The sequence below is a fragment of the Accipiter gentilis genome, chromosome 7 (assembly GCF_929443795.1).
Source record: "Accipiter gentilis chromosome 7, bAccGen1.1, whole genome shotgun sequence".
In the NCBI taxonomy this organism is placed as follows: domain Eukaryota; kingdom Metazoa; phylum Chordata; class Aves; order Accipitriformes; family Accipitridae; genus Astur; species Astur gentilis.
In genome coordinates, this window is record NC_064886.1 from 32652963 (window position 1) to 32665880 (window position 12918).

Here is a 12918-nt window from a genome sequence, read left to right on the forward strand (position 1 = left end):
ACGGGCTCGGGAAACCCAGCTCCCCCCACAGCCACTCGCTTCCCCCCCAGCATCCGCTTTTGTTATTACACAAGCTTATGAGCATTCTCACCCGTGCTTATTTTCAACCTGGTTTTGGGCAGTACCTGATCTAAACCTCACTCTTAAGATGACAATCAGAAGTTTGAAACAGTACAAAGCTTCCAATACAGCATAGCAACTGTAATTTATGTTGTTGCATCTCTTTAGTAAGGATCTTGCTCATGGTGTGTGTGCTGCTAACAGGTGATGTTCACCGCTGGCAAATGCCTGCGGTTTACCTCAGCATCCCAGTTCCTCTTACTGCCATCTCTTGCTTTTCCTATTCTTCCCCAAGAACGTTGCCCTTTTGATACAATCACTCCACCAGGTCTAGTCAGAGTGAAGAGCTGAACGTGGACCCATCGATGACAGAATAACTGAGTCCCTGTTTTTATAACTGAATTGCACATACCGCAACTCGCCCTGGAGGGCATGCCAGCCAGTGCTTTTGAGTCCGCGTGCGTGTGTGTCGTAAGCACAGTTAGACCTTAACGTTGCATGGAAACCCCTTAAATACGAATTTTACTTGGGAACTGCATCCCTTTCATGGGAAACGGGGTACAATAACATATGTTATTCTTTTGTGATGTTGATCTTACCAATCGGTATTTAATTTAGCGACCAGAGAGTTTCTGCTGTAAATACCCATAGACTGCATGCCTGGTATCTCTCTTGTGATACAGCCACAGAATGCAAAGGCGCAATTTTTTTAAAGCACGTAAGGGACATTTTTTCTGTTTACAGTGAAACGCAGCAAGACCTCATTTTTGCCTTGGAGGATTAAACTGTGTCCTGTAGCACAGCCCTCATTTGTGTAGTTTAAGAACAGGTGCTGTCACAGAATTTTCTGTTGTTGGTATCTGTAGCTGAATTACGCTGCTGTTCAGCGGGCTGCAGCACCCGCGTCAGAGCAGTGCGGCAGCACCGTTGGGGCTTTGCTCCTTGGAAGAGGGAAGCTGTGCCACCAACAGAGGAGCTGGTACTGGTTTTCTGGGGGAGGATCCCAGCACCCGCAAGCGGGAAAACAGTGAAAAGTTCAGGAAATCCGTGAGGTAGAGCCGGTTCATTTTAGCAGTTTGTCACCTGAACAAGGGCGTCTTTCGCTGTTTTGCTATTCTGCTCGTGAAGCGCCCGGTTAACTTTCTTGTCTCGCTGCCTGTTGTAAACACGTGAGACTTTGTCCGTTCTCAGCGGAACAGGATGGCTGTACGTCGCTTGTATTCACCCAGACCGCGCTGCCTTGCTGTGGATACGTACACGTTACTTCGGTTTCACGCTCCGCAGGGCCTGGAAGGACCTGGGTCCCCATCCCTTCGGACGAGCGACCCGCAGCGTGCTTCGAGGGGAGCGGAGAGCTCCGGGGACAGCCGAGTCTCGGCGGAGGGCTCCTCTCCCTCTGCACGTTACCGACGACAGCCGCTTTAAAACCTTCACCGCGTTCGCTGTCGGGAGCCGCGGAGGAGGCGAGGCAGCTCCGGCAGCCGCTTCCTCCAGCCCCCGCTGCCGCCCACGGGCCCACAGCGCAGCTTCACGGCGAACTCTTGTCAGGCGAGGACGCACCGGCTCGCCTGGGCCGCGGCGGCCCCGGGGCCGGGGCGCGGGGAGGGAGCAGCTCCGCCCGCCCCCCCCCCCCCCCCCCCCCCGCGCCGCGGGGCCGCTTCCCCCGGCAGGGGGGGCCGGCGGGCCGCGGCGGCGCTGGGCGCGGCCTCCCGCCATGGGGCCGCGGGCTGCCCGCGGCCCGCCCGGCGGAGGGGCAGCCCCTGCGGGGCGCCGCGCTGCCGCCCGCCCTTGCCCGGCGCGGCTTGCCGGGGCGCGCCATGTTCCGCGGGGGCCGGGCCGGGCCGAGGCGGGAGCGGGAGCGGGGCGCCCCGTGCCTGACAGGAAGCCGGGCGGCCCGGCTCCCCCGGCGCTGCGCGGGCGGGTGCTCGGCCCTCGCCTTCCCTTCCGCCCCGGCCGCCGCGCTCCCGCCCTGCGCCGCCCGCCGGCTGGCGGCGGCCCCTCAGGTGCGCGCGGCGGGGCGCGGAGCGGGGCGGCGCTCCCCGCGCCCTCCGGCCCGGCCGCCGCAGCTGCACGGCGGGCCTGTCACGTGGGGCGGCGGCGGCGGCGGCGGCGGAGCGGCGGCGCTGCGGTCTGTCCTCTTCCACCTGCCCCGGAGCGGGGAGCGCGGGCCGGCCATGGGGCTGCCGCTGCTGCTGCGGCGGCGGCGGCGGCGGCAGCAGCAGCAGCAGCAGCAGCAGCAGGCGGCCGCGCCACTCCCGGCCCCCCGGCCTGCCGGGGCACCGCGGGCTGGCCGCGCCGCCGGCTCCCGCGGCTCGGCGTAGAGGCGAGGCGGGCGCGGAGCTGCCGTGGTTCCCCCCCGCGCTGAAGGGCAGGCGGCGGCGACCCGCCATGGAGAAGGCGGCGGCCGCGGAGCTCCGGCAGGGCGCGCTGGTGCCGCTCACCGCCATCTGCCTGGGTGAGTGCCGGCCGGGCCGCTCCCCGGCGCGGCGGGGCATGTCCGGGGGCGGCGGGCACCTGCGGCGCGGCTGCCGGGGCCCCTTCGGCCGCTACGGGAAGTTGGCGGCGGTGGGGGAGCGGGACGGGACGATGACGGCGACACGCCGAGCCGGCTCGGCGGATCCCTCTCCCGCTTTCTGACAGGGCGGGGGGCGGCGCGCCCGCGCGTCCCTCAGGGCGCCCGCCCGGCTCGCCGTGCCCGGCCGCTCCCCGGCGGGGTGTGTGTGTGGGGGGGAGGCCGAGCGGAGTTCTGCCCGGTCCCTGCAGAAACCAGCCTTTTGCCCTTGGCTGTGGAACCGCTACGGGAACTCCGCAGAGCGCTTAGGGGAGGGGGGGGGGGGGAAGTTTAGGCATCACGGGTGCCTTCCTCAGGCTGTTAAGTGTTGTGAGGCGCGGTGCGGGCAGCGGCTCCCGCGGCGGTTACGAAACGGCCGGCCGTGCCGCCTCGCCTGCCCGGCGCTCGGTCGCGTTGCTCGCCTGCACGTCGCTTCTCTCCGAGGGGCAGGGTGGAAAAAAGAGATTTTTTTTTTTTTTTTTTTTTTCCCCCTTCCTTCCCCCCCCCCCCCCCCCCCCGTTTCTCTGCCATATTCTGCTCTCCTCCCTCCCTTCTGCTCGAAGCAATTGCTCTCCGCTCTGCTTCGCAGCAGGTGTTAAGTTATGGCAACGTGATGATGCGTATTACTGGTTTCCAGTCTGTCAGCCCTTTCTGTCAGGGAAGATGTTTTTTTTTTTTTTTTTTTTTTCTGTTGGGGAGAAGCCTTGGCGCTTGTGACTGGAACGAGCGAGCGAAAGGCCCCGCGTGTTTAACAGGGGCAAGTAGAAATCGGGGAGTTATTAAAGCTGACTGCTCCGTTCCTGCCTGCCGCCGAAGGATTCTGGCGGAGCAGCGTCGTCGGAAGCGGCGTGTGCAGCTTCGCGGTGTTGGGGCTGCTCCGAACTCTCCTGACGGTTGTTTGGTAAACCGTTACAGCTTCTCGAACTAGAGTGGGCTAAACCCACAGCTCTTTGCTAATAAAGTGGGTTAGAGTTCTTTTTTAATAATCCCAAATGGCAGTTACTATTTGTTACATGAATTATCAGAAGTGGGTATCTGTGGCCAGACTGCTCATTCTATTTTTGTAAAAGTGTTTTTTTTAACATCAGGGCTTGCCTAGAAAAATGTAGGAAGTTGAAAAGCTGCTCTGGTTACTTCAAATGCGTCTATTTTAATTAACGGAAGTGCAATGTAAAAAGCTATCTAAACTAACAAAATAGTTTGAACATCCGTTCTAGCTAGTACAACTTTTTTTTGCAGAGACTTAAAGGGATGTCGGAGATGTGCACAGCATGAGGATAACGTCTGCCGCGTTGTTTATTTAAAGTTGGAGAAAGATACGAGTTTTTGCCATACCTCTGAATTTTTTTTTTATTTTTTTTTTTTTGTGGCCCAGTCAGACCTTTGTTAAAGCTTTTGTTATTTGACAGAAATAACACGGTTATTATTGAAATGACTCGTAAGATAACAAAAGATTATGTAAACTCCAGAGTTTAAGTGAGAACACTTCTTGTATTTAGCTGTGGGCAATGCCAAGTTGAAAGTTTAGTAGATTTCTGCTTTCTATGACTTCTAGAATTTCACTGTCTGGCTCTTCTTTTCAGCTGGAATGTATTATTCCTATTCCTTGCACAACTGACAGTAGTGGAAGTTGAGAAACATGAGAGGTGGGAAGCTTGTAAGGTATTCTGCTTCAGTGAACCCATAAGAATATAACGCTACTGCTTTAACTATTTTTGTCTTTTACTTCCTGTTTGTCTGTCCTTTCCTTTCGTCCTTATTTTTGGTTCTTGCTTCTTGCCATTCTTTTCTTTTACTTTTTGTTTTCCTGTAGGCTGTATGTGGTGTTTGGTGTCTCTATCAATGCACTGCCACTGACCATTGCTGTATGTGACCTCATCTGTAAACTGCTGCTCCAAAGACTGGAACTGGGTTTGTTGCAACTGTTCTTTTGCGAGGCCATTTTGTTTCTCATTCCTGAGAAATTCTGGAGGACATAGAAAGTTATCAAATAGGAAGTAGTCAAAACAGCAAAGCTGATGTCTCTTCTTCTGGCTGTGGGAAAAGCCTGGTAGCTGTCATTTGGTTCGGAGGTGCCAAGATGTAAATTTCCCTTTTGATCCAAATAACTGCTTTCCCAGCTGAAAACCTCACCCTGAGAATTATTTAGCAATCCAAATGAATGGCACAGTAAGTTTCCTACATGAAGTTCAAGCCAACTGAACCACTTCTGTTTTTTTTCTGGCTTTCCCATAACTCTGCCCAACAGTTAAGAAAAAGAGCATCTAGAAAACTTTCTGGTATACCCCTAGTCTCTCGCCTGTTTTTATTTTGACAAGGTTTTGTCTTGGTAAGAGACAAGAAAACTGGCAGGGAATGGCTGTTCTTTCTTTTGGGCCTCTGACACTTTTGAGAGCTGAGTGCTTCAGAAAATGCTGGTTTACAGCGTTCTTGTGGTTTGATTTGACGGTCTTGAGACTGAGAGCGAGGAAAACAGATACTGGAAACTGTAAGCTTATTCAGTTGCTGGGAAAAGTACCTGATGTGAAACTTAAACTTTATTTTAAAATAAAACTGTTCTTCACTGCTGACTTCTCAGTGCGAAAGAGTTTGAAAATGAGAGCAAAGAGCTTGCAACAGCAGCCAATAGATGTTTTGCATTTGCAGAGGTAAAAGAGCGTTTTTGGGGGTTGTTTGTCTTGGGTATCTGCCAGGTCTGGCGTGCAAAGCTGCCTATGACTGTCCTTCTAGTAGCAAACTAGGGCTGTCTGCTTAACAGTCCTCAGAAGAAAGTAATGCGGCTCTGAGTCGGCTGATTCCACTCTGTCACACCCCTTGTCTTAATGCTACTTATTGCCATTTGAAGGGCATAGGGCCCCCTCATCAGCCGTGTGAGGCAGCCTCTGCTTGGGAGCTCATCTTCTGTTAAGGCCCTTGGGAAGGTTTGGGTAGGAAGTGGGAAGAAACATTGTAGAATGGTAGTACAGACCCAGACTTTTCCATAAAATGCATCTTCAAACACTCCTTTCAGTTGTGGTGATAGTAGTTATGCAGAGTATATTCATGTACTTTCTTTGGAGCAAAACAAAGTATTTTAATTTTCATTAAATTAAATTTGTGACTTAATCACTGGTTAATTTCTTCTCAGTCTTTATGACTATATTACTATGGTTACAGGAATAGCGGCACTTTAATACCGTGTGAGAAAATGTTGTGTCACTGTTATTGCTGTGATCCAAGGTTTGTCACAAACAGACGTGCTGCTCTGTCACAGAGCAAGAGTTAATGGGGCCAAGCTGTTTCCTGATACAGGATGGTAGTGTTGCTTCTGTGTAAGCTTACTGACCTATCGGAGCAAGCTAGCGCCATGAAACAAAGGAAACAATTACATGGCACATTGTTATTATCATATAACAAATGTTACTGTATGTTAATTATGTAATAAAATCAGTGCCGTTAAGGTCCTTTGAACATCGTGTTAATGCTTATTGACACAAATCTACAGCTCGGACCTGTTCCTTCTCAAGCCACAGCGTTCTGCTTCCCTTGTGCATTACAGAAAGCTCAATCCTGCAACCACTTAGAAGGAGCTAGAAGTCGCTGCCCTTGCCCTTGTGGTGGTACCCAGATGTGCTCTGCCACGAGTCACACCGGGAGCAGTCGTTCTCTCTGGTTTGCAGGGCCTGGCCTCAGTCTGAGGTCTGTAGCCGTCTGTGCGCCTGCTGAAATCACTCTCTGCATTTAGCTCTTGGAGCTCTGGCTTCAGGAGGGAAAAATTCCAAATTGTGGACATCTAGATGTAAGTCAGGGAAGGACTGCTGTAGGCACCGGGGCTGCTGCAATTTGGTGATAGTTCAGATCCACCACTGACTGAAAACCATGACTGGGCTCAAACTGGCAAGCTAAGGGGTCGTTTTCAGCTTTTCTATTTCCACCCCTTTAGTGCTAGGTACTTTTTTCCTCCTGTGCTGGTTTAAGATATACCAGAAGGTGGTCAGGGCAAGGGTCATTGGTTTGTGGTGTTTGGATAGTGTTTAAGACAATGGGGCCCCACACTGGTACATGCTACTCTGAGGCATAAATGGTGTTAATTGTCAGCAGCTTCCGAAGTGACTGTTGGGAACAGGGACAGTTTCTCTTCTTCTCATCTCCTATTGTTCATTTTTTAATGTTTTTTTTTTTTTTTTTTAATAAATGCTTGCCAACAGATCATCTATAAAAAGATTTAGGACTTAATACATGCAAAGTAAAGCCAAAGTGAGTGCTTGGGCTGGGATGTTGTAAATTAAGTTTTGGTAACCTTTTAAACCTTTCTGATTCTTTTAAACATTTGTCATTTTATTAATAGGCTGTCTTTGTAGATTATAGAATACTGCTAAAATGAGAGCAGTTAGTGAAATACGCTGTAATTGTTAGAGAACTGCCTTATAGAATGTATGGGGAAAATAATATGGAACAACATGTTAATGCTGACCTCTGGAGCAACAATGACACAGGAGGATTTTTTTTTTGGCAATAACTGCTCTTACCAGATCACTCTAATGGTATATACTGTGAGAGGAGACTTCTGAGAAAGTGAAGAGTATTTGGAGACTAATTTGTAAGGCAGATGTGTGTTGCAAGCACCACCTCATCTTGTTTTCATTTTACCAGTAGACCTTTTTGAAAACTTCATTGCCTTTGATTAGTCAAGGTAATCATGTTAGCTTTAGCAGTTTATTTTCAGGGTGACATTCACCTGAGAGGAACAAACATTGCTTTGTTCAGAGGAGACATATTTAAATATAATAATTTCATTAGTTATTTTCCAGCATTTAAGCAGGTAAAGTGACTAGCTGTGATGATTAATGTGTCAGTGTAATTGTTCTTCTGACTTCCCCAATTAAAAAAAATCCTACAGAAGACAACTTAGACTAGATTGGCAGTTGTTTCTTTTGGTAGCATATTTGACAGATACTAAACTGACAGTGTGCATTGACTTTTTTTATATAGCTACAGTGAAGGATAATAGCTGATTACATGACTTGCCTGTGTAGATAAGCAAAGTTCTTGTTGGAAGACTGTAATGTATTTCTGTTAACACCCCAGCAAACACCTAGAAATGGTTAACTATTGACTGCCACCCTGTGCCACTGGAACCTGTATCAACATCATTTTTCTGTCTTTACACAGTGAATCTCTTCCTGACTGGGAAAATAGAAAGTGCTGTTACCTCATTAGGTAAGACGTACTTTTCTTATTTGTATTTACTGTTCTTTTGAGTTGTTACAGTTTCCTCCCTACGTGATGAGATCTTTTAACGAAAGAGTATGACCTTTGTTTGAGAGAGAGTAACAGTGACGTTTTAGGAAGTTCAGGACTTCTAAGTCTTCCTGGGGTTACAGACTCCATCAGTGTCCCTGTGCTAGGAAAAAACTATAAGCTTGAGGCTAAGGTCATAGTACGTGCTGATATGTTCAATGTTCAGGGGAAAACTGTGCCTGGGCATATCAAGCCAGGGACAGTGGCCCATTCCCGGAGGGAGCTAAAACAAGAATGTTAAAAATGTCTCGTGAATGTCAAAAGTGGAAATGCAACCAGAATTACAGCACTTAGTACTGCTATAGAGAAGGAAATTACACTGTGACTTACGGACATTACCGGAACATTGCAGTCAGGGTCCCCTTAGTGATAAAGGCCCTCTTGTGCCTGTAAATCCACAATCGCGTTGGTAGGCATACGTTATGCCCCAAGAGGTTGCAACTAAAATTAAAACAGAGAAACCAAATAAGGGAAACAGGAGGGGAGGAAATGGGAAAACACAAAAATAATTCTAAGGCAGTAGATTGATTCATGTGGGAGCTTGAGTGTTCAAGTCAACATTGGGCTTTGAGAGAAGTTTTAAATCAGGAAAAAGTAGTAATTTTACGATTAGGTAACTTCCTTAAATTTAGCTTAGGGGAAGTGTTGATGAACCATATAGGACGTGTTGTTTGCAACACAGTATTTCCATTCTTTCATTGGAAAAAAATCCAGAATGTCATCTATGTCCTAGTCTGTTCTGCCTGGATGGTTCTTTGGCTTTTGATGGAGTTTGCCATCCATTGGCTGTATGGTATGTGAGTTTACAAAGTGCAACTTGAGTAATTATACAGTGGCTGGCCTAGATTGGTGATACTGCCTTGGCCTGAAATATATAGTGCTTCATACAGTTGGGTCTGCTGCTTTCTAATGCTGTTCTTTTGCTAGAAGCGGAGAGTTGTAACGTTTGGCTTTTATTCTTTCAAGTATGCTGAAAACCTCAGAGTACCGTAGCCTTCATGTTTTCTTGTCTTGATACAGTTTTGAGCTACTTTGTCTCATGACAGCATAACTGGAGCAGGGGAGAAAAATGATCATAAAAGGTCATTGCAATAGTGTGATCCATGTGTAGCTTCTCTTACCAGTGCATTGGAGGGTAACAGGTTAGGATAGTGCAGTCGTAAGGCAGATGACCCTGCCAGGAATCGTCTCACAGGAGTTGTTTCTTAGGAGTCCTGATGAAAGTTGGGAGGAATGCTTGCTGTCCTAAACACCTCCTGACAAAGCAGCTTATTACAGCATTGATCTCTACAATCAGGTACAGTGTAGTTCCTTTTCAGAAAGCTGGTAATAGCAGAAATAATGAGTTCCGGAGAACACAGGTCAAGCCACCATCTCGGCTGTATTCGTACAATGACTTTTAGCCGGAAAAGCTGCTGCTGCTGCTGACAGGGAGCAGTCCTCCCTGAGCCGCCTTTCCCCAGGCTCACAGTGAGCCAGTTCAGCCTGTTGATCCAGCGGGGTGTGAGCTCGGATTTTGTCAGATCAGCGAGTTGAACCCTTGGGCTGTGCCTTTGCTGCTTCTGATATCGGGGCAGAAGCAGCCTGCTGGAGACTGGATAAAATGAAGGGGAGCCTTAAGTTCTGTTCTCTGTACCGGCATAAAGGATCTGCATTAAGCGACGTGTGCAAGCCCTCCTTGAGGGAGCATTTGGAGAAGTCGGGGAGAGTTTTCTGCTGACCATCAGATGGCTACTGAGGAAGCGTATACTGCCAAGCGTTCGGTTTTGAGAGAAGGTTCTTTGGGGCAGGTGCAAACCATCCCATATCCCAGAACAGATGGTTGGAATGTGTCCCTTGGGACTGGGGCAGACCCTGGGGCATCGCAGAAGAGCATGAAACTGCAGGATTTATTTTCTGCTGGGATTGTCTGAAAATTTATTCCTGCACAGTTTAGTGCCCCCAGCACTGTCCTCTGGTGGAGCTCGATTTCTGTTCTGTTATAGTCGCTTTTGCAAAAATGGGAGTAATATTATTAATGTAAAGTTTTGGAAACATTCTTGCAAGTATTTGAGGCATATTTAACTGGCAGGGGGAATCTGCTGCTGTTTACAGTAGATGAAATCAATTTGATTATCATGGAAAGAGCCTCATTAAGATTTATGCCTGCTTGAGAGAAACTCCCTGAACTTAAACCTTTTCTGGCATTTGTTTAAAGTTTTTTTTTAATCTATGAAAGATTAATTATTGTCTGTCTTCAGAATTTTTCTTTTTTAAAAAGTACCATCTCAGATTTTTGGTGGGTTGGTTTGCTAATCCAGGGATTGGTATTTTCTTACGTTTCTTCAGTAATTAATTATAAATGTGGAAAACGTCAGCTGTTTGGGGTTTTCACTTCTGGGTTTGTGCAGAAAGGCTGCAGAAATAGTTATAGAACAGTTGCTGAAAAAATATTGTCACTGCTCTTGTGTGTTGTTGCTGATCGTAAGGCCTTCAGAATCCAGGACTGTACCTTTCTATTTAGAGACTTCCCTTTCCTTTAGATGTTTTGGCAATTTGAAAAGGCTTTTGTTTATTTTCCTTAAGGAGTCACACTGTCATGCTGAAGCCCGACTTAATAACACAATACTTATGCATGTATGTGATTCTGCATACTTCATGGCCAGGAGCTGAGGAGGGAAGTGGGGCCCCTTTATTGACACAGAAACCCCAACAGGACAAAATCGTGCCCTTGTGTGGTTTTTCAGTTTTGTCGCCAGCACTGAAGGCTTTGTTTAGCACAGATTTTTCTTTCAAAATTTATGTAGGTGAAAGAACAGCTGCTGAAAGCAGTGCTCATATACTTCATCTTGCCTGCCCCACGGCAGTTGGTGCACAAGGAGTAAAGAGGCAAAGGACTGGTTAGGAAGATCTATTGATACGTTGCAAATACCATAGTAATGAGCATTGGTGGGAACTGAAAGGCATTGGAAGCATAAGGCAGTTAAGTGAGGTTTGGGTAAACACAATACTAGTTTGGGGGGGGGGGGGGGGGGGGGATGGGTGTGTGTCCCCATTTTGCTGCAACAGGTTTAGGGGACTGTGGAAATATCCTGAAAATAATGTAGTTATGTTTTGGCAATATGAATTCAGACTAGTGGTCCATTCAAACCAAGAGCCTTTGTAAGAGCAAAACAGTTGTCCTTTTGATTTTGAGTAGGGCAAGTCGGAAATGCTTGCTGTGTCTCAGAGGGGTAAAGCCCTGGGAGAATATTGAGCAACAATGACCATTGCCAGATGAACTGCCCAAAATGGCGTATAATGTCAGTGTAGCCCTTATCTTGCTCATGTCCTTAGATTTTTCACAACTACAATTCTTCTGATAAAATGGAAAATCTTTTTCTTTTGTCTGTTCTTCTTTCCATGTCCCATGTTTGTAGCAGATGTTCAGTGTTAATGAAAAGAATTTCTAACTGCGAGCCTGAATTGTCATGTTGCATCAGATCTGCTGCTTACAAATTATGAAACTTTACATTACTGGAAAAGAAAAAATGGTAGCGATGTTACTTCAAAAAAGCTGGCATACTTCAAATAACTATTGCTCAGGATCTTTGTAAATACTTCCTAAAACTGTGAAACAAATATTTGGGAGAATAAAAGCTCTGCTTAACTGCACTGATGAACGCGTGAGTGGAAGTGCTCATGCGAAGTCACCAGCGTGCCAGTGGGACTTCCTCAGAGTGGAAACTAAAATAAGCTTTGTGTAATTATGATTCTGTTCTCTGTTCTAATGCGTACACTATGAATAAGGGATATTAATCCAGAACAGTATTTGGTACAAGGGGAACAGAAATATTTGCAGAGCTATTGGTAGAAGCCTCTTGATAGTGCTGTCCGGTGCTTTTGCTCTTCCTGCTTTGTGCATTCTGTTTCCTTCCTGTTGAGAAGTTTTAGTAATCTTGCAGTTGCGAAATGCAGTCTTTCCAGCTTCTTTTATGTGGTTGCTAGCTCTAGGTCCTCTTACGCTGTTATGATACGTTGATGTAGTGACAAGTGTGTGGAGGAGCACATTTAAAGACCTAAACAAACTGAGAACTAGAGTTAAAAAGTATTGTGGGTCTTAAGTTTGCTTTTATAATTCTGTAGCTGCATCTGCATCTCAGTATTTTGCCAGCATCTAGCACGGAGCCTCTCTGGTTTTAGAAATGTGATAACAAAAATGTTCTTGTTTTTTTGTAAGTGCTTTACTGCAAAATATTTGTTTGGAAAATAGATGTTTTCATGTATTTATGTATTCTGTATGCTTTTGTGGCCTTTGAAACTAGTAGGAATTACATGCATATGTTTCAGTTGAATGCCGTGCTTAGAGAGTAAAAATAATGACTTTTTATATGTTTTGCCTCAGGTAAGTTACTCACCTTGTGCTTTTTATATTCCTGTGGCTCTCACTTCAGAAGCGCTTACTGTGATCGAACGGAGTAGTGCCAGGCACAGATTTACTAGTGGGGGGATACTGTAGCCTGGCCCCAGCCCCAGCTAGGAGCTCTGCGGACAGCCCTGCCCACCTGACTTGATTGCAGCCAGGCAGCTTTGCCGGCACTTCTTCACCCCATCCCTCCAGTGCAGCTAAATCTGATCCCGGCTGTGAATTGAAAATGATGCATTTATGTGGCTGAATTTCAAGCAATACTATAAATCTGTGATTTATGACGCAGTATATTTGGACGTGTATGCATATGAGGAAACTTGAGGTATAGGTGACCTTTTTTTTTTTCCTTGCCACCTTTTTAAGCTATGAGAAAGTAAGCTTATGGCAAAAATTGGAATATTCAGCTGCAGTCTACAAGTCATGCTCTAGATAGTAATTTGTTTTAAAAATAGTTTTAAAAATATTTTTGGAGAATGTTCAGAATAGCTACTGCATGACACAGAATTTCCCCTCTTGTAGTCTGCTGAGAGTACATTTTCCCATCAGAACAGCTTTCCCACTTGTCCTTGGAACATTTCACTTTCATTTTTGAATTGCTTAATTACAAATTATAAGTATGTGATGTAGCCTTAATTGGCCC

At 47.1% G+C, this 12918-nt stretch overlaps 1 protein-coding gene across 5 annotated transcripts in view; it reads left to right on the top strand.

The window, feature by feature from the left end:
• The first annotated feature begins 2154 nt into the window (after window positions 1-2154).
• Window positions 2155-12918, top strand: part of LRP3 (LDL receptor related protein 3) — a 28239-nt gene continuing 17475 nt past the window's right edge. Inside the window, exons 1-2 of one of the 5 annotated variants that reach the window (XM_049805021.1) lie at window positions 2330-2515; window positions 7763-7810. In XM_049805021.1, the coding sequence (XP_049660978.1) occupies window positions 2449-2515; window positions 7763-7810 (115 nt within the window). In that variant the 5' untranslated portion in view covers window positions 2330-2448. Of the gene's footprint in view, window positions 2516-3130; window positions 6848-7762; window positions 7811-11084; window positions 12601-12918 lie in introns of those variants that run through there. The other 4 variants (XM_049805024.1, XM_049805023.1, XM_049805022.1 and 1 more) reach the window with 4 other exon arrangements.